Genomic DNA, 21,796 nt, shown 5'->3' on the forward strand with positions numbered 1-21,796 from the left:
AACTTTTGAGGAGGAGAAGAATGTAGAAGAAAATAAACATGGTTGCAATGGCGAGTCAGATAAAGGAGGGGGAAGGGCATGGAAAAAAATTGAGACAAAAGCTTTCTAAAGTGAGGGAGCACTTCACCGAAAAGAAAAAAAAAGTTGAATGCAGATTATGCAAAGCGGAGCTTTCTTTTCACGGCAGCACCACCGCGATGCATGAGCATTTGAAACACAAGCATCCTGGAGCTGTGATGCCGCCGTCTCTTGAGAAGTTATGCTGCCACTGTTAGTTAGTTAGTTGGGGTCAGATCAGGAGGGGAGGGAGAGCGTGAACGAGACTGAAAAAATAAAAGTTAAAAAAGTTAACTTTTACAAGTAACAAATTTACACCCGATCTGTTTGTTTTCTAATAATATTGCATTAGTGCAATGGTGTTTTCTGATTGGTACTATTCAGGTCATACAATGATTTCTTCAAAATGTCACATATATTTGTCTGTTTCTTTTTTTTCCCTGGTGCTGCGCGCTGACACCAGAAGGTGTGAGCTTATTCAGTGCTAGCAAAAGCATGCAGGTGGCCAGTTGCTTGTGCTATAACAAGCTTGACCTAGCAGCGATCCAAGCAAGTCTACTGTGCAAAGCATGTACAGGGTGCACTGAGAAATGAAGAGCATTCATGGCTCACACTTGCAAAGGAACATTCTTTCCTCTGCACATTCTGGAGTCCTGTGCAGACTGGGCAAGATCGGGGTGGAAAAAAAACACTCAAGAAGGTACGCAAACGAAAATGAATAATGTTGCATCCATGCCACAATGTTTTCCGATATGTACTATAAGGTCATAAAATGAATAATTCCAGATATCATATATACCTATGTCTCTGTTTTTTTTGTTAGTGCGGCTTTGACATCATGGGCCTTAAGGCGCATACTAATTCAGCGTAAGCAGGAACACTCAATAACACTGAATTAAAAAAATCAAGTGACATTGAGATACGAATAAGGCAGATTTGCCAGCATTTGTGTGTCAGCTTTTATCCATCCAGATCAGAGAATTTCCAGTTCGATTGTCTCAAAACACCACTCACATCTACAGTTATTCCCAGTTTCAGATAAAAAGTTACAGTGTCAGATCCCTGGGGGGCGGTAGTATGTATCGTGATCATGACTGAGAGAATAAAAGTGAAAAAAAAAATGTAACTTTTACAAGTACTATACATGTAATACAGTGGCTGTTACAGATGCAAATCAAATGTATGTGTTTATTGTATAATATTAACAACTAGTAAAATACGCAGGGGAGAAGTAGTGTGTTAAAGAAGTAAAGAAAAAGAAAAGGAAACATTGTGAAAATAACGTAACATGATTGTCAAAGTAATTGTTTTGTGTATTTGGCCGCAGTGTCGCGAAGTTGTTTTCGTCTAGCTGCATCAGAAAATGTACCACGACGTCTGACACGCTTCCTTTTTACTGTTTTCTCACAGCTTGGATTGCTGCTGTTATAATCGGTTTGAGTCTGTATCTATATATATATATATATATATATACATAAAAAAATATATATATACATATATATACACATACATATCTTCATATATATATACTTATATACATATTTACATATACACATATATATATATACATACCTATCTACATCATATATACACACACATACATACACACACACAAATTATATATAAATGTAATAAATATATATATATGTATGTATGTGTGTATATATATATATATAATGTAGATAGGTGTGTGAGATGATCTGGTCTTGATTGCTTCGCTCAACCCTCCCTGAGGCGTGCTATGCTCCTGCCACTTCGAATCTCTCCCGCTCGTATTGTGAAGGGCGGGAGCTGAATGCACGCTATGCAGAAGTGGACAGATCAGCTACTGGCTTTGTGCTGCTTCTGCCAAGATGCCTGTTCTGCTTGTCACTCTGTGCGTTGATCATTTAAAAGCCTGTACAGCAGTTGTTCTTCTGTCTCACTGCCTTGTCTTGCATGACGTTAAAATGTTTTATAATAGAGAGATGTTACTCATATCCTTAACCCGAAATCCACATATCATATGTGTTTTAATAAGTTTACATGTGTTTAAAGCATGTGGGAGGGGTATTTTAAGGCTTAAACTATAAATAAAAATGTTTATTTATATTGTCTTTCTATATCGCAGATTTCCACCTATTGCTGATGGGTCTGGAACGTAATTTCAGCGATAGGCGGGGGATCACTGTAGATAGAGTTCATATCATAGGCTTATAGCAAGTAGCGAGCTGTGTACTCATCACAGATTTTAAGAAAATTACAATGAATAATGGGCCGAGTGGGTCGACCTCATCACCTCACTTGTTGAAGGATGCCCAGGACGATTTTGAGACCCTATCCACTCCTGCATTATAGCTTTGCTGAGAGTAGACATTTATTAAAGTTTTACTAAGTACAAAGCAAACACCACTCCTTGACAAAAAATGAGACTTATACACGCTGTCACACTCCCCTAGAGGGAAAGGTTTTAACTCAACAATTTGTCCAATTACTCGGGGAGAAAACCAGAGTTCAAAAAGAGAATATGCAACTTCTTATAGTAACCGAGTCAGGAGCTGCACCCAGCTCTCTTGAAATGTGAGGCTGCTGTGCTAACCACTGCAGTATTCTTCTTCTAATAATATACAGAAAGCATCATGTAATTATTAGGATATTTTTACGTTAAGTGGTTTGAGATATGGAGGTGGATGTATAGCATGTTAATAGTATATTGTATAAGAAACTTAATCGTAGATTCCTGGAAATAATTAATACCTTGATATCTAAAATATAAATTTCAAATAAAACTGGGAAAATACATTGTTGTCGATCTTATTGAGATGTGTAATTGAGGGTAGCATGTTTATTACCATTTTAAGATTAACGTTAATGTGCCTATATATACTAAGCAGCACAAAGTTTGACTCACTTCTTCAGAGGTAATTCCTGACTTTACAACATACCTGAGAAAGTTACCAAGTTATTGAAAATAATAGATGACATTACCCCTGGAGTACACAACTTAGAAGGAGGGGCCTTCCATAGACTGAATGTAATGTAAGACTGATCTTACAACTGTTAACAACTCAATCCTGGAGGAAAAGAGCAGATATAGATTTGCATAATGATAAGCTAATTCCTGTTTTTGAACTTCCTGAATAATTACTTTCCTCTTTTACTCATCAACGCTCCCCAGGGTATTTTCATTCTCAAAGAACTGTAGGCAAAATGATAAGTGTGTTCATGATATTTCATTCTTTAAGGCCTATTCCATCTCTTTTATGTGTTTTCTAAGTTGTTTTGTTCTGTCTAAATTGCTTCTAAAAGGCTAACCAATCCTGCAAAATAAACATAAAAGCAAATGTTCGTGTCTCATGCAAGAGAACTGCTAATTCATTATCTGTCACATGATTGTGTTCATTTAAGTGAAAATTTACAAAAGTTTTTAATACTAGGGTGTTTTACTGTGTTTGCCATTATGGATGTAATGAGAATTCAAGCAAAAAGACACCTTTTAAAAATATTACAGTATGCATTTTTTCAAGGCAACTCATTACATCTTGCCTGAAGAAGGGGCCTGAGTTGCCTCGAAAGCTTGCATATTGTAATATTTTTAGTTAGGCAATAAAAGGTGTCATTTTGCTTGACTTCTCACTACAAAAGTTTTCAATAAAACAAATTAAAAGAAAAGTGCAGTACGGCCTACTAAAAATTAAGGAAATGACACAAATTATTTCATTTGCTTTATTCAAAATTTGCTTATTGTACATTCTAATGCTTCATAGATGGACTGTGCACCTCTGCTGAAGTAGTCAAACATAACTTATGAAAAACTGAGAGACTTCAACATTTGCAGAAAAGTAATCTAAGTATCATAACTTAAATATCTGTGTGATATAACTCAAGTTAAAATGAATTGTTGATGGTCAATGATTGTGATAAATAAATGACCTTTTCCAGGGTCTGGAGGGTAGCTGACTGGATTCCTTTCCATACCTTTTATTTCATTTCAGTTTTTCATCAGTGTTTGGTGGTTCAGAGTGTTATTTTTACCTTTATTTTAATAAATATTTATTTTACCTACTTCCAAATTCAATGTTCTCCTATCTGTTAAATTTGCTTGTATGTAGTGGATAGCTTATTATTTTTCTCACTCTTGAAAAGAGTTTCATATAAAGCAGCCCAGTAACTCCCCAGCATGGACACTCACTGTCTGTTGTTTCCCCAAAATTACCTCCTTGACAATGAGTATTTAGGAGTAACTGCTATGACATTTAAATGCAGCTAATCAGGAGACTGGCATTTCCTTCAGGAATAAAATGAAAACTGAAATGAAAAACAGTGAGAAGTCTTTTGTATGGGTTGGGAGTTGTTTTTCAAGCCACGGTGTTTAACTGTACTTGAAGTCAGACAAGAATGGCAAAAGTTGTTAACCACATTTCTATTATTTTGTCACATCCAAAACACTATGATGAAAGCTGAGTCGAAATCAGAGTATCTAAATACAGACTATTTGACAGAGATACAATCAAATCTGTATCTCAGGCAAAGGAGCTCCTGCACGGCATTTTAATTTATTGGCAAGTCTTCATGACGCAAATCAGGTCCCTAGCAAACAGACACGGTCCCCTAGCATTCCCTTATGCACCAATAACAGCTTCTAAAATGGCAATGTGATGCATTTAAAATTCAAATGGAAAACATTCTCAAACCATAAAATAAAATTGCATCTATGAAAAAGTTTTTAAAAAATTAAGCTTCCAAAATATGAAAATCTCATGAACCAAACAAAAGATCAAAGGCACAAAAAAAAAACAAATAATTCCCAATTATTAACACACATATACAGGATCGAGCTTTTTTCATAATGCTTCCTATCTGTTAGATTAGCAAGAAAGCTTGACTGCTTCTGCTCTTTATTTGGGTTTATGTCCCAGGAACTTTATTTGTCACTTGTGATTTACATGCTGTTGTAGAATTTGGTATAGTTGGTGTTCTAAGTACGCGCCTAGGTGAGGACAGAGGTGAATTAAAGGTTAATAAATGATTGTTACACTTTTATCTTGTGAAACACTTATGGTGGGCTGTTGTCTAACCTCTGAACTAAAACCAGTACAATTGTGCTTGTTTCCATTTCAGTGGTGTCTGTGGCTCCTTCACGCAACGGGAGTTTTAAAAATAATGGCATGTAAAATAAAGGCAAAAACACCATCAAAGGTGTATGGGGGGATCCCCCATATACTGAAGCACAAGCAAATCAGAACTGACAAAAGAGGGAATGATCAGGGTATATATAGTAGATTTTTGCAGGAAGTGATGTTATGAAGAGGTGGGATTTTTGGGGTTGGAACCAGAAGTGATGTCATGAAGAAGTTGGTCTTGGATTGGTGCAGAGGTAGGCAAAGGCGATCCTGGAGAGCCACAGTGGCTGCAGGTTTTTGTTCCAACCCAGTTTCTTAAAGAGAAGTCAATTGTCGCTAATGAAGCACTTATTGCTCAAGTGACATTTTTTCTGCTCCATTTTAGTGGTTTTGCATGTTAAGGTTCCTCACCCTTAATTGCTTATTTTAGTCTTAAACAGCTGCATGCAGTAGATTTAATGACTTCTTATTAGCAATAAGATACAAATGACAATGGAGCCAGCAGTTCTCCATCTAACTTATTTCCATATACACCTGTGTGGATTCATCATGCACTATTTGGTTTAATCAAACACTTAAGAGTAAAATGTTTTAGATTAATCTGTTTTAGGCTTCAAACCATAAATGATCCATTGCCGTTTGCATTTTATTGCTAATAAGAAGCCATTAAAACAGTGAATGCAGCTGCTTAAGACTGAAATAAGCAATTAAGGGTGGGGAACCTTAACAAGAGAGACCACTATAATGAAGCAGAAAATGTCACTTGAGCAGCAAGTGCTTCATCAGCAATAATTGACTTCTCATTAAATAACTGGGTTGGAACAAAAACCTGCAGCCACTGTGGTTCTCCAGGATCGACTTTGCCTACCTCTGGATTGGTGGATTGGAACCGGAAGTGATGTTACTGGGTGGATTCTTCAGTTGTTTTGCCGGGAGAAAGGAAAAACAGTTTGGGGCAGTGCCGACCTCTGGTTCAGTGGGTAACTGCATTTATTTGCGCCTGTAAACTGCCTCCCAAATGCACGCGTATAACAGGCATTAAAACTGCTGTCTTTTACTATATAATCTAACCTTCCATCATCATTGGCAGGAAGTGTTACAGAAGGACACTGAAAAGAGAAAAAAAAACAAAGGACAGTTAGTAATGTTTCTCAACATATCACAGTGCTGAAATCAATGATTGTTCTGTTTTTAGGTGTTGATGTTTTAAATGTGGATTTGTTAAACTCTAAACCAGCTAATAATTTCTTGCTTGTTTTTCACTTTTAAAATTAGTTCATTTCTCCACCTAGAATTAATGCCATCTGTTGGAACATTTAAATATGCCATTGTTCATCCTTTGCTGAAAAAACTAATCTTGATCCTTCCGTTCCTAAAAATTACAGGCCCATTTCTAAACTCCCATTAGTCTCAAAAATCTTTGAAAAGGTTGTTGTACAACTGGTTGGTTGTTTTTCTTGAGAAACATAAACTTCTGGATCCCTTCCAGTCAGGCTTTCAAAAGCATCACTCCACAGAAACAGTTCTCTTTAAAGTGTCAAACGATTTATTAATGGCTGCAGATGCAGGTGAGTGTTCAGTGTTAGTACTGCTTGATCTTAGTTCACCCTTTGAGATGGTTGATCATAAGACTCTATTAGCAAGCTTAGGTCACTCTGTGGATATCACTCTTTCAGCCTTAGCTTGGTTTACCTCCATCTCTATAGGCGAGTATACTTTTGTTTCTTCTTCTTTGACTTGTGGAGTGCCCCAAGGATCTGTCCTCGGACCCATCTTGTTTTTACTGTGTATGCTTCCTCTAGCACAACTATCAGTTCTTTTAATGGTATCTCCTACCATTTCAATACCGATGATATTCAGCTTTATTATTCTTTTAAGCTGAAAGAACTACACAAGTTGTCTTCTTTGGTCAACTGTTTGAGGAAGGTCAATAACCGGCTACTTGCCAATTACTTAAAGTTAAATACTCAGAAAACAGGAGGTTTTATCTTTGCCTTTCCAGATTTGCAATTTCTCAAAAACTTTCCACCACCTCCACCTCTTCTCCTGCATCCCTACGTAATCAAGGTGTCATATTTAATTAGTTTCTGTGTTTTGATGCACATATCAGGTGTCTCAATTGTTGTTGTTTTTTCCTTTTAAGAAATGTATGCACCTGAGATGCGTTATTACCATGGCTGAGATAGAAATGCTTATCCACGCTTTCATCTCATCCCATCTGGATTATTGCAATTCCCTCTTTACCTGTCTACGTAAATCTGGTTTGTCTCATCTTCAAACTTTTCAAAATGAAGCTGACAGACTTTTAACACACTCACACAAACGGACACACATTTCCCCAGTTTTACACTCTCTACATTGGATCGTAGTGGAATTTAGGATCCCATTCAAAACTCTGGTTCTTACGTACAGATCTCTGGATTGTCAAGCTCCCCAATATACAATATTATGAACCTCTTCCAAGAGTACACCTCATGCTGTGCTCTTAGATCTGATAAAAACAATATTAATTAAATAGTGATAAAAATGCAGTGCAAGTTAAAAAATGCAGGGTGGAGAGTGCAGGGCAAGTATAACAGGCAATAACTTTTGTATAATGTTAACGTTTATCCCCCCCCACCCCAGTGAAATTGAATAGTCGCATAGTGTGGGAGAGGAATGATCTCCTCAGTCTGTCAGAGGATTAGGACAGTGACAGCAGTCTATTGCTGAAGCTGCTCCTCTGTCTGGAGATGATATTGTTCAGTGGATGCAGTGGATTCTTCATGATTGACAGGAGCCTGCTCAGCGCCCGTCGTTCTGCCATGGATGTCAAACTGTCCAGCTCTGTGCCTACAATAGACCCTGCCATCCATACCAGTTTGTCCAGGAATAAGACGTCCTTCTTCTTTATGCTGCCTCCCTAGCACACCAACGCATAGAAGACGGTGCTCGCCACAACTGTCTGATAGAACATCTGCAGTATCTTATTGCAGATGTTGAAGGACGCCAGCCTTCTAAGGAAGTATAGTATATTATGGAACAGTCTTCCACTGTCATTGAGATTAGCAGAATCTATTGAACTGTTTTAGTGTAAACTTAACACACATGTGTTCAGACAGGCATTTGGGTAACCTTGGTTTGTGTTATGTTTATGTTTTATGTTTTGATATTCTGTTCTTATGTTTTGATATTTCATTTTAATCTATGTTTTGTTGTTCAGCGCTTTGTGAATTCTGTCTGCAATAGGCTCACTATAAATACATTTTTACTTACTTTACTTACTTTACTTGATCGAGCCTATGCATATAGAGAGGTGTTAAGAACATATTATGAATAGACTAATAATTGTCTAAACATGAATCCATAGTTTCTGGTATCTGTTTACTAAAGACAATAGTTAGGAGTCAACATATAATTACTCTTAGAAATCTTGAAGCAGTTAACCTCTCCAATTTAATTACTAATTCTTTTTGTTATAATTGATACCCTTTAAAACAAATTTGAAGTTAGCCTATCCTTCAGCTCTTGACCCTTTAAAATCCAGTTTCTTTTATACTCCAACCATTCATCCATTTAATGATATGAAGAGGTAGGGGAAGTGATGGTGAAGGTGGTAGGGTTGAGAACAGTGCCCATATGCATGCACCACACGGCTGCCTTGCTGAGCTGATTCTACAATAACATAAAATAAAAATAAAAAGAGGAAAAACCTTGGAGGTCAATCATCACCCCGAAAGCGAATAGTAGACGTCACGTAGTACAGGGTACATGTGTACCAAATTTCAGCTCAATAGGTCAAATGGTTTGTGAACTACAGGTGATTTAAAATCCTGGACAAACAAACAGCCACGGTAGCATATTATATATAAAGACAGTAAATCTATCATTATGCTGACTGTTTCGTTGAACCACTACACAGAATTTTGGCTTTAGCCAAACCTCATTTCATTAACTTTTTCATGTTACTAAAACAAAGAATTTCCTCTTATTAATACTGCTGACCAATACAGATGGTGTCATTAAACCTATTAATAATTCAAGAAATCTATTTGGAGCCTTTCCCTATTCTATGCTTCCATGTCTTGCTTGGAGCTGATAACTACCAAAAATTGTGCATGGTGCAATGGAGACCCAATGTATTTATGATAAGTCCATTGCCAGTAGCACTTGTTATGTGCCATTAGTTGGTGGCATGGTAAATTGAGGAGAACCTGGCATCCACCATACTACCATTTCTAGCAGGCTTACTTGCTGTTGTTCTTTTCTAGCAGGGTAATAATATACAAAACAGAGCGGTCAACTCCCAGCTGCCTTCAGCACAGCCTGTTTGGAATATTTTGGAGTACCTACTACAACTTTCTCCCCACCCTCTGTGAAACATTACACAAGATAAATTGCACCATGTCTAGCTGGATATGGCATGGGGCACCATTCGGATCTTGAACAACTTTATGTCACAAAAATGGCTACTTATATCACCGCCAATTATATTATTTTGATGGTAACACCTTACACATGTAGATTCATTCAGAGACAATATATTTTGACATTGAAATCATTTTGGAAGGATCTTGTCACAAGGTACTGTTCTGTTTGGGTTTTTATTTAATGTAGATCACTGACGGTGGATACTATTATTATTTTGTTTTTTTTTTTTTTATATATTTTCAGATATTACTCTCATCCATCCATCCATCCTCTTCCGCTTATCCGAGGTGGCATCGCGGGGGCAGCAGCTTGAGCAGAGATGCCCAGACTTCCCTCTCCCCAGCCACTTCTTCTAGCTCTTCTGGGAGAATCCCGAGCCATTCCCAGGCCAGCCGGTAAACATAGTTCCTCCAGCGTGTCCTGGGTCTTCCCCGTGGCCTCCTCCTGGTTGGACGTGCCTGGAACACCTCACCAGGGAGACGTCCAGTAGGCATCCTGATCAGATGCCCGAGCCACCTCATCTGACTCCTCTCGATGCGGAGGAGCAGCGGCTCTACTCTGAGCCCCTCCCGGATGACTGAGCTTCTCAAGCCCAGACACCCTGCGGAAGAAACTCATTTCAACCGCTTGTATTCACGATCTCGTTCTTTCAGTCACTACCCATAGCTCATGACCATAGGTGAGGGTAAGAACATAGATCGAGTGGTAAATTGAGAGCTTTGCCTTACGGCTCAGCTCTTTTTTCACCACGACAGACCGATGCACTTATGAACAAAACCCCGAGATTCTTGAACTCCTCCACTTGAGACAGGGTCTCGCCTCCAACCCTGAGAGGGCACTCCACCCTTCTCCGGCTGAGGACCATTCTCTCGGATTTGGTGGTGCTGATTCCCATCCCAGCCGTTTCACACTCAGCTGTGAACCGATCCAGAGAGAGTTGAAGGTCACGGTCTGATGAAGCAAACAGGACAACATCATCTGCAAAAAGCAGTGATCCAATCCAGAGTCCACCAAACCGGACCCCCACAACACCCTGGCTGCGCCTAGAAATTCTGTCCATAAAAGTAATGAATCGGTGACAAAGGGCAGCCCTGGTGGAGTCCAATTCTCACTGGAAACGGGTTTGACTTACTGCCGGCAATGCGGACCAAGCTCTGACACCGGTTATACAAGGATCGAACAACCCTTATCAGGGGTTCCAGTACCCCATACTAACGGAGCACCCTCACAGGATTCCCTAAGGGACACAGTCGAACGCCTTTTCCAAGTCCACAAAACACATGGAGACTGGTTGGGCAAACTCCCATGCACCCTCCAGGACTCTGCTAAGGGAGTAGAGCTGGTCCACTGTTCAGCGCTCTGAAGAGACTGATTTAACCCAGTTCAGTGTGGGAATGTAATTACATAAACTATCTTCTAAATAACAACAAAAACATTACATTGTTTAAAAGAAATTTGAAAGACTTGGGCTACTTCTTCTTCTTCCTCTTCATCTTTTCTCACTTCTATGAGGGGTCAGTATGCTTCATCCTTTTCCATACAGCACCTCCTCCCCAGTCAGTCATTATCCTTTAGATCTTCTTTTACTTCATCCATCCACCTCTGCTTTGGCCTCCCTCACTTTTTCTTCCCCTCTTCTTCCATTCCTATCACTCTTTTGCCCACATATTCATTGTCTCTCCTCATTACATGTCCTTACCACTTCAACCGACTTTCCTATACTTTGTTAGTTATCTGTCCTACTTTTTGTTGTACCTCTGATTATCTCTTTTCTTATTCTGTCCTTTTTTGTAACTCCACACATTTATCTGAACATTCTTATTTCTGCCACATCTAACAACTTCTACTGCACTCCCTTTACTGCCCATGTCTCAGCTCCATACATCATTGCTGGTCTTACCACTGTCTTAGAAACCTTAGCTTTAACCTTCACTTTAATTCTTTGATTACACAGTACTCCTGATACCTTCTTCAAATTGTTACATTCACACTGTTGTCTATGAGTTATCTCTGCATTTAATTTTCCATCTTGAGCTACCACTAATCCTAGATGTTTAAATGTATCCACTCCTTTCAAAAGCCCTCTTTGCAGGCTAACCTCTGCATCCTGCACTTCATTAAACCTCATACATTCTGTTTTCTTCCTATTAATCTTCACTCTTCTATCATCCAAAGCCTTTCTCCATTCTCCCAACTTCCTCTCTACTTCCTGTTTTCTGGAGCTATACAATACAGTGTCATCAGCAAAAAACCTACACCAGGAGGATTGGTCTTTTATCCATTGACTCGGAACATCCATAACCAGATCAAATAGATAAGGACTTAAAGAAGATTCCTGTTACAGACCTACAGTACTCTAACTGGAATCTTGTCTGTTACCCCAACACTGCTTTGAACCTGAGTCCTTACTCTGTCATACATGTCCTGGACAATCCTCACGTACTTCTCTGGTACTCCTTTCGCTCTCATGCACCTCCAGACCGCTTGGCATGGCACTGTATCTCAAGCCTTCTCCAAATCAATAAACACTATAGGCAGACCTTTCTGCTTTTCTCAGTGCTTCTCTATGAGCTGTCCCAATGCAAAGACTGCATCAGTTGTTTCTCTCCCTGGCATAAAAAGCAAACTGATCCTCCCCTGTGGTGGTCTCTTTCCTAACCCTTCTCTCTTTTACCCTTTCCAAAATTTTCATTGTGTGAATCATTAGCCTAATGCTGCTATAGTTTTCACAATCCTGAATATCACCTTTCTCCTTATAAATGCGTACAATCACACTGTTTCTCAACTCCTCTGGTATTCTCTCCTGTTTATAGATCTTCGGCATTAGATCTCACAACACATCTACTCCCTCATGTCCTAAACTCCTCCACATGTCTGCTGGTATTTCAACCAGTCCTGTTGCCTTTCTGTTTTTCATTCTTTTAAATTTTTCATTCTTTTCCTTTATTTCCTCCCTCCTTTTTCTTGGTATTGGCCCTTCACTTGGACCACCTTTCCTAAGTATTACCCTTAGATTTTCTTCATTCAACACTTTTCAAAGTACTTCTTCCATCTATTCTTGATTCTTTCATGCTCAGTCAGGACCACACCTTGCTCATCTTTCATCTGCTTTATCTGAATAAACCCTTTACAGATTTGTCCCTAGCCTTCTCTATTCTAAAAATCATTCTCTCTCCCTCCCTCTTTTTTCTCCAATTTTTCATACACTGCCTCCAAAGCTTGTGCCTTGGCTTTAACTAAACTGCTTTGCCTCCATATTGGTCTGCCTTCCTCCTTCTCTTACTGATACCATGTCTTCTTTGCCTCCTTCATAGCCTTTGTCACATACAGCACTTCTGTGTTCTACCTCCATATCTGTTTGGCCCCTTTAAACAAAGGAAAGAGAAGAAATAAAATAAAAATAGGCTTAAAAATACAAAGGAGAAAAAGTATTTATTTAAAAATTTCAGCAAATGCAACAGCAAAGTATTTGACAATTAAAAAATCAAAAAAGCTTGTCCTTACTTCTAGGACTTTCTACATGGCCCCAAATGGCTGCCAGGACCATAAAACCATAAAGATTTTAGCTTATAGTCATGCCAATCACTTTTAATTTAATTAGAGTAACAGATCAATCTACTGTAGTTAAGTCCAAAACATGTTAAAACAACAGATCATTAATCAACTTAACAGAATATAAAATATAGATGAAATGATATCACCAAAGTAATGGTAAGAATAGTACATAGCTAATACAACAAAAATAAGCATTATTTGTGTGAATCATATAATACCATATCCACAACCACATCCTTGTGACATTGTAACATGGTGACCATCCTGGATATCTGGAAACATTGGAAGATCAGTAGCAAACAAAACAAAGCAAAGCACAGGCAAATGGCAAAAGTAAAACAAAGAGTGCGAAAAATGCAATTAAATGGCTAAAGAACCTAACACAATGTTTGTGCTTCCTAATGGACTCTTTAACTGAAAGGATTAGAAATTTATTGGCTTAACGGCTGCTACCAAAGAATGTTCCTTGCAGATAACTGCTAAACAAAAGAGAGTGTCATATTTTTTGGCTTTTACAAAGAATTCCAGTACATCTCTCCAGTATGTCCTTTTCATAGGAACACGTCATAAGACTATGCTCTCTCTGCCATTTGACTGTATTTATGATAGTTGGCCAAATCAAACAAAAAATATATCAATATAAATACACAAATCACAACACTTACCTTCCGTTTAAGGTGACTAGTAACTATTAGCTTCCTTTTATGCATCCAAGGAATTGTTAGAATGAGACCCTTTATGATCAAGGCTGGAATGAAATAGGCTGGCATATTTGATCTGGCAACGTCCCAGTCCAAGGTCTGGTGTAATTACTGGGAATTTAAAGTGACTGTTGTGAACCACTAGGGGGACGTTGTAGCACCCCAAACCCCAGACACAAATGCACAGACACAGTTTCAGACTCCAATAATGTGATTTATTGTCACAAATACCTTAATGTACACCACAATTCCAGCAATACGACTCTTCCCTTTTCCACTCCACCCAGGTGAGCTTTGTCCGACTACTCTCCCAGGTGAAGCAAAGCAGCCTCCTTTATACCGGACCCGGAACTACTTCCAGTGCTATCACATTGCACCCCAGAAGCCTCTCTGAGTCAGGCAGAACCTCCCTGTGATAGGAGATCCTGCTTCTAGCAACTTCCCCTAGCGGCACCTGAAAACCACAACAGGACTGTCCACCAAATCTACAATTCCCATGCAGCCCTGCGGGTATCCAAATGGAATTCATGCCAGAGGGATGTTACCACCCAGTGTACTAGGGAAGCACATGGCCCTGTAAAGCATTCTTATCCTGTCCATCTATTATAATAACTTCCAAACCAGAAAAGAAACTAACCAACCTGGTCAGGATGCCCATCCAACCATATCCTTCCATTAAAGGGGCCTCCAAGACAGGATAAAGAATCATCCAGCCAGGATTCCAGCCAAACTGTTTTGCCCATTACACTGTTTTATGTGTTAATGAAACCATAAAATTACTAGGTTGCACACTCAAAATTGCATAACACTTGTGGAATACTTTAGACAACAAGGGTTAAAGGTCTTTGTAAAGACTGATAACTACTGGTAAGTCAAACAAAATAAATTCATACAATTAACAAACTGTAGACAAGCTCATCTTTATTATGAAAATCAATTCACACATAAAAACTCCATGGAGTTCACAAGGCGGGAAGCATGGGGCTTAGAATACTGCAAGTCATTTTTTTTCTAATGGATAATATAAATGTGTACTATTTACTCAATTTCAATAGTGAAATGTGTAATCCATGCAAGATAAAAATAAATAATTACCCTAATACAGACTAAAGCAAAAGTGGGCCGGGGAGAATGAATGTGTTGCTGTTTTTTCATGCATTAGGAATAGAGTTGCCTTATGTGTCAGTCTTATTTGATAGTTGTGAAATAACTTTACAAGTACTGCGGTAGATTATGCTTCTTTCTTCTATTATTTTTAACCGTATTTGATATTTCCACACCATGACAGAAGGTATAATTCATTACGGGGATAGAAATTTTGGAAAAATGTCTGATTGTCATGGCCTTCCTATGCATGTTGAGTTATGTTATCTGGCCCAGTAAACATGAGTGCAGATACAATATGTACAGATATCCTGTCATGAACTGATAGCCTGTTCTGAGTTGATTTCTGCCAATGCAGCCAGGTTAGGCACCTGCATCCTGCAACCCAGTATTGAAATAAGCGTGTTTGGAAAGTGGATAGATAGTGGGATACTGTATGTCCAGAGTAAGGTGAATATCGGCTAGTGAAAAATGTATGTTGATCAGACTACACTTGTTAAGTTTATAAGACCAAAATCTCTCTTTTTACAGAGAAATCATGCACATATACAGTACTGTACATAATACACAAAAGGAAATACAGTTTTAAGTCAATGAGAGAACCTAAGTAGTATAGGGTGATCCAGATCTAATTATGCAATTTTCATTACACTATAACTTATTAAGTTTATTACATAGAAAATCATCCGAAAAATCCCGGACCATCTAGAAGTGTGCAAACTGACGACATGAAGAATCATTTTTACACCAAACTGGATTTGTCCCCACATAAATCTAAGTCATCTAGACAATCTGGATCTGCATAATTAGATCTGGACCACCCTGTACAGTACAACATAATGTGTTTATGTATGTTCTTATGGCATATGGAAGCAACAAATGAAATCATCCTGATTTAATCCATAAATATAACTCATTTTAAGGATTGTCAATTATATGACTTATATATGTGTTTAATCGTTTCTTTTTTTTTTCCTCAGAACAAAAGCCTGAAAAACAAGCTCTTATCCGGCAGCAAGCTTTGTGGTATCCATGCAGAAGAGGTGAGAAATATACAGTACATGTTCTTCTTGTAAAATATAAACTGCTCAAAAAAATCAAAGTGAAAAAATCAAGTGGAAGTCTAATCCATTTTGACGAAATTTCATTGCAGCAACTCCAAATCGTACTCAGTAGTTTGTATGGCCCCCACGTGCTTGTATGCATGCTGGGACCTGCTCCTAATGAGACAAGGAGATGGTGTCCTGGGGGATCTCCTCCCAGATCTGGAGCAGGACATCACTGAGCTCCTGGACAGTCTGAGGTGCAACCTGGCGGTGTTGGGTGGACCGAAACATAATGTTCCAGATGTGTGCTATTGGATTTAGGTCAGACAAGCGTGGGGGCCAGTCAATGGTATCAATTCCTTCATCCTCTAGAAACTGCCTGCTTACATGAAGCTGGGCATTGTCCTGCACCAGGAGGAACCTAGGACCCACTGCACCAGCATAGGGTCTGACAATGGGTCCAAGGATTTCATCCCGATACCTAATGGCAGTCAAGGTGCCATTGTCCATCCTATAGAGGTCTGTACATCCCTCTCCATGGATATGCCTCCCCAGACCATCACTGACCCATCACCAAACCGGTCATGCTGAACAATGTTATATGCAGCATAACGTTCTCCAAGGCAAATGCCAATCAAGCTCCATGGTGCCAGGCAGTGAGCACAGAGCCCACTTTGAGGACATTAGGCCCTCAGGCCACCATCATGAAGTCTGTTTCTGATTGTTTGGTCAGAGACATTCACAGCAGTGGCCTGCTGAAGGTCATCTTGTAGGGCTCTGGCAGTGTTCATCCTGTTCCTCCTTACCCAAAGGAGCAGATACCAGTCCAGCTGATGGGTTAAGAACCTTCTACGGCCCTGTCCAGCTCTTCTAGAGTAACTGCCTGTCTCCTGGAATCTCCTCCATGCCATTGAGACTGAGGTGGGAAACACAGAAAACCTTCTGGCAATGGCACGTATTGATGTGCTCTCCTGGAGAAGTTGGACTACCTGTGCAACCTCTGTAGGGTCCATGTATCACCTCGTGCTACCAGTAGTGACGCTGACCATAGCCAAATGCAAAACTAGTGAAAAAACAGTCGGAAAAGATGAGGAGGTTATGTTAAACCATTCCTGCTTTGGGGGTTGTCTCATTGTTGACCCTCTAGTGCCCCTGCTGTTAATTCCATTAACACCAAAGAAGGTGAAACTGATTAACAGTGTATATTACTATGATAAGATAGCATCCCAAACCAGTCCTCACAGGGATTTGCAGATGGTGGTAAGAGTTATTATTGCTGCATCAGTAGCCTGTGGATTGACAGCCTGTAGGGCATGGTCTTAAGAAGGCATGAATTTTCTAGGACTCATATATAATTCCATATTAGGGTGTTTATTATTTTGTTAATAAAAAATATTAAAGCCAGTATATGACACTCTTGCACATACCCGTATACTTGCTGCAAAATCATAACTGTGACCTGACATGACTATGTGATAAAGCATCTAGTGTTTCAATTGAATTTTCAATGATTAAAAACATTACAGAGTCAGCTGTTTTTCTGACTACCAGGTGATAGTACTAAACTGGCAGCATCCTGCAGAAAAGTATAATAGTCTGAAGTATTGCAAAACTACTTGTAAATATTAAGAACATATCAAACTGCATTTATGTACATGGTGCAAGTTTCTGTCCATTGACCAAATAATAAACGTCTGTCTCAGAAGTTAGTAAATTGAGCACTTGAGTACTGAACCTGATTCCTTCTTTTAAAATCAGGTCACCTCTATGCCCCAAAGCGATGCATTCTTCAATTTCTTTCTGCTTTTATTACTTTTCACTTTTATTCATATTGAAATGCTTTGAATCCTATATAAACAGGTACTTTTTTACTAAGCTAATTAATTTTCAAGAATCCTCCCTATTTTCCTGAAAGCCCTATTTTCCATTTTTCTGATTAACGTTAGTGGGTTTACGTGTCACAGAATGTATTTCTTGATTTACATTCAGGTTTTTGGATGTGCTGTTGAGTACTATGACTTCTATATGAATTGTGACCAATTAAAAATCTTGAATGCCTGCAAAAACCATAATGTGATTATGAAGGTGGTAGGGGTTATGCATCCCAGAGGGCCTTTAAGTGTTTAGAAGGAAGTCTGTGCATTTAGAAAGACTTGAATGATTTGTAAGTGCATCAAGCCCTGTCGAGGATTAGCACCCCATCCAGGGCTGGTTCTGGCTGTACACTTCTTCCTGTCATTGCCAGCTCCAGCTCCCTAATCATTTCACATTAGTATACCTTGGATCTGCAAATGAGTGAATCGTTTGCATCATTTACATTTGGAGTTAGAATATCAGTTCAATCCACCCACTGTAAATTATAAATAAAAATATAGCAAGCGTGCCAGCCAAAAAAAATGCAAACTCTCTGCCACTAATTTACAAATAGTGAAAATGATACAGCATAAATAAAAACAAGTAGTCAGGCAGAACTGTTAAAATGGCTAAAAGTATTGTATGTTCAATGATTGCTTTAAAGAAAGGTAGCTAATGTATGGCTGTAAAAAAAATTATGTTGTTGCTGTCAGGGTAAATTTAACTTTCTTCTATTGTAAGTAATACAAGACATAATTTTCTCATTTCACTATAGTAGTAGTAATGTTGTACTAGTTGTAGAAGTAATCGTGTACAAAGTACCCTGACATTCTTTGTTGCATGTTCAACCTGAATCATGTTGCCTCTGTTTGGCACACTGATAAACTTTGTTTTATTGGATAGAAAATAAAACTTAGATTGTCCATCCATCTTCCAAACTTGCTTATTCAGGGCAGAGTTGCAGGGCACCTGGAGGAAAACCATTATAGACAAGGCGAGAACATGCAAACAGTATGCAGAGAATACACGGGACATGAAGTCTACTTACTGTGAGGCAGCAATACTAACACTGTTCTATTCTGCTGCCCACCAAATTAGTTTATCCTAAAATTAATATAATATGAGTTAATATAAGGTAGGGTGAGCATATGAAAATGTTAATTCAGTATACAACATAGAATTGTATTTTGTATGTATGTTACATTTGTAATCCAGCATATGGCATAAGGATGTTAGAATGAAATGAGCAAAATGAAGAGACAAGGAAGTAGTGCATTGTACATTATCATGGTAAAGTGTTTATTTAGCAATCGTTATGGTATTATCCCATATTGGGAAATTAATTGACGATCATTTACTAACATACTGGAATTCTGTGAAGAACCAACAAAAGGGTACGCTCAAAGAGGTGCATATAATATTGTTAATCTTGACTTTCAGAAAGCATTTAGTAAGGTGTCACATGAGAAATTGGGTGTGAAACTAAAAGAAGTGGGAGTTCAGGATATTAATGTGTGTGGACGGAAGCAGAACTGGCTCAAACATGGGAAGCAGAGGAATATAGTTTGAGAAACCATATCTTGGATGATATTCTGGGTAGTGTCCCTAAAGGGTCATTGCTAGGACCAATCCTATTTTTTTTTATTTAGATAGGATTATAAAATAACACGCTGATTAAATTTGCAGATGATACCAAGATAGGTAGATTGGCAGATAATCTAGAATCAGTTGAATCATTACAAAGGGACTTGGACATGATACAGGCTTGAGCAGATTTGTGTTAGAGAAAATATAGTATAAGTAAATGTAAAGTATTACACATAGAAAGTAAAAGTGATAGATTTGAATACACAATGGGAGTTGTGAAAATTTAAAATACTGCTTATGAGAAGTATTTAGGAGTCATGGTAGACTTATCACTATTAACTTCCTGACAGTGATCAGAAGCCATGAAGCAGGCTAACAGAATGTTAGGTTATATAGCGTGATATGTAGAGTATGAGTCCAAGGAGTATATGCTTAACGTTTATAATGTACCAGTGAGGCCTCCTCAAGAGTACTGTGTGCAATATTGGTCTGTGGACAACAAAAAAGATTATGCAGTGCTATAGAAGAGTGACTAGGCTGATTCAAGGACTGCAGGGGATGAATTGTCAGAAAACATTAAAAGAGTTGAACTAGCAATGGGTAATTCGCAAACCATTCATTCCAGAACGATTCTTTTCAGTGAAATCATAAAAAACAATTTGTTAACAGAAATAGATCAGTTCTGTGGAGCTTAAGTACTAAAAACACATGCATGTCATGCGAAATGTTGTCAGTGCCTTCAATTTTGCTGGAAGATGTTTTAAGTGCATATGCAAGAACCACCTGGACCATGAGTCTTAGCTCATTTGATTCATGAACGAGTCACTACCTTAGACACAGTCTAATAATTCTCATTAATTTAATTTGCAAATGAATCATTATGTGTTCTGCAATTCTTATTCACTTGTGATTCTGAAACACTTTATTTTAATTATGCGTCTTAAATGTTTTATCACGCTTTGTATACGGAAGCAGGACAATGGCATATAAATTATCATGTTCAATATATAATACATATCTGGCAAAATAATGAACAGATTATTTAAATTCTACATTTTTGATGCAGTCAGACTCAAATACATCAGACCAGAATGAAAGAATTGATTCACTTAAATGGGTTTACGAAATTGAATCAGTAAAGTGAAGTGAATTGTAATGCCAAGCTGAACTATCCTGAACATGTCCAGCGTAAAAGTGAAGTGTTTAAAATTGTGAAAGGATTTAATGTATAGAGAATTGAGATTGTTACTTGAAAATGAGCTCAACAAGAGGCACACAGCTGGAAACGTGTTGTGAAGCTTGTTAAGGGTTCATTTCACACAAATACTAGGGAGTTTTTCTTCACACAGAGTACCATAGACGCTTGGAATAAGTTACCATATATTGTGGTAGACAATAGGACTTTCGTGACCATGAAAACTAGATTTGATGTTATTTTGGAGAAATTAAGTGTTTAGGAACCGAACAAACTTCTTCTTCTTCTTCTTTTGGCTGCTCCCGTTAGGGGTAGTCACAGCAGATCATCTTGTTCCATATCTAAATTTTTGTAATATTTTAAAGTTCTTTATGTAAAAAGCTAATTTCTCCTGAATTCTGCTGCATGGGTGGTGTAGTCAAATACATAAGATGTATACCACATAGATGGTAAGACATGATTGTATCAAGAAAAACTGGTAAAGCAACAGTCAGCAAGGATAAGTGAAAAGTACCTACCTTCACTCCTACACCCTAGAAAAGCATCATTGGGACTAACATGATGTTAAAAATATAAATAATACAGTAGACAACACATTCAGTCCAGATAAACTTGTAGTTTTTAAGTAACCCATAGAAAATGAAAAATTATGAGAGCAATTGTAACATTCTAAATACCGAAAAGTTCAGCAGACTCTGACAAGACTCTGGTCCTTTCATCTACTATAGATCTGCAAGCTTGTCCATACCCTTTCAACACTTAACTACTTGTTAGTAACCTGAGATCCAGAAACTCCATAATCTTGGTGCCAGGAAAAGAGTACTAACTTCCCATTACTTGTCTAACAGTCCTCTTTTGTATTTTTTAACTTACCTGACGTCCATTTGCACCACCTTTTGGGGGAAATGCTTCCCCTGCTTGACCCTGTCTGCACCTGTGTTTTCTTCCTTTAACTGGGCACTGTTCTCAATGCTCTCCCTTCCACGGCTTTCAGATAGACAAGGCCTAAGCTGTAGTGACATCGTCAGAGGTACTTACATTTGAACTCTTCACCTGCTTACTCACTGCACTATATATAAAAATAAATAAAGTCCCCAAATCTAGATACTGTATACATAATGTGCTTAACCAATCTTACAGACATAAAAAAATAATATACTGCATAAATACAGATAGTCCGATAAA

At 38.3% G+C, this 21,796-nt stretch overlaps 1 protein-coding gene across 1 annotated transcript in view; it reads left to right on the forward strand.

Moving 5' to 3' along the window:
- luzp2 (leucine zipper protein 2) overlaps positions 1 to 21,796 on the forward strand; it is a 708,607-nt gene that overhangs the window by 533,834 nt on the left and 152,977 nt on the right. The window contains exon 6 of the mRNA XM_039753635.1: positions 15,910 to 15,972. Coding sequence (XP_039609569.1) covers positions 15,910 to 15,972 — 63 coding nt within the window. The remainder of the gene's footprint in view (positions 1 to 15,909; positions 15,973 to 21,796) is intronic.

The sequence above is a fragment of the Polypterus senegalus genome, chromosome 1, assembly GCF_016835505.1.
Source record: "Polypterus senegalus isolate Bchr_013 chromosome 1, ASM1683550v1, whole genome shotgun sequence".
Classification (NCBI taxonomy): domain Eukaryota; kingdom Metazoa; phylum Chordata; class Cladistia; order Polypteriformes; family Polypteridae; genus Polypterus; species Polypterus senegalus.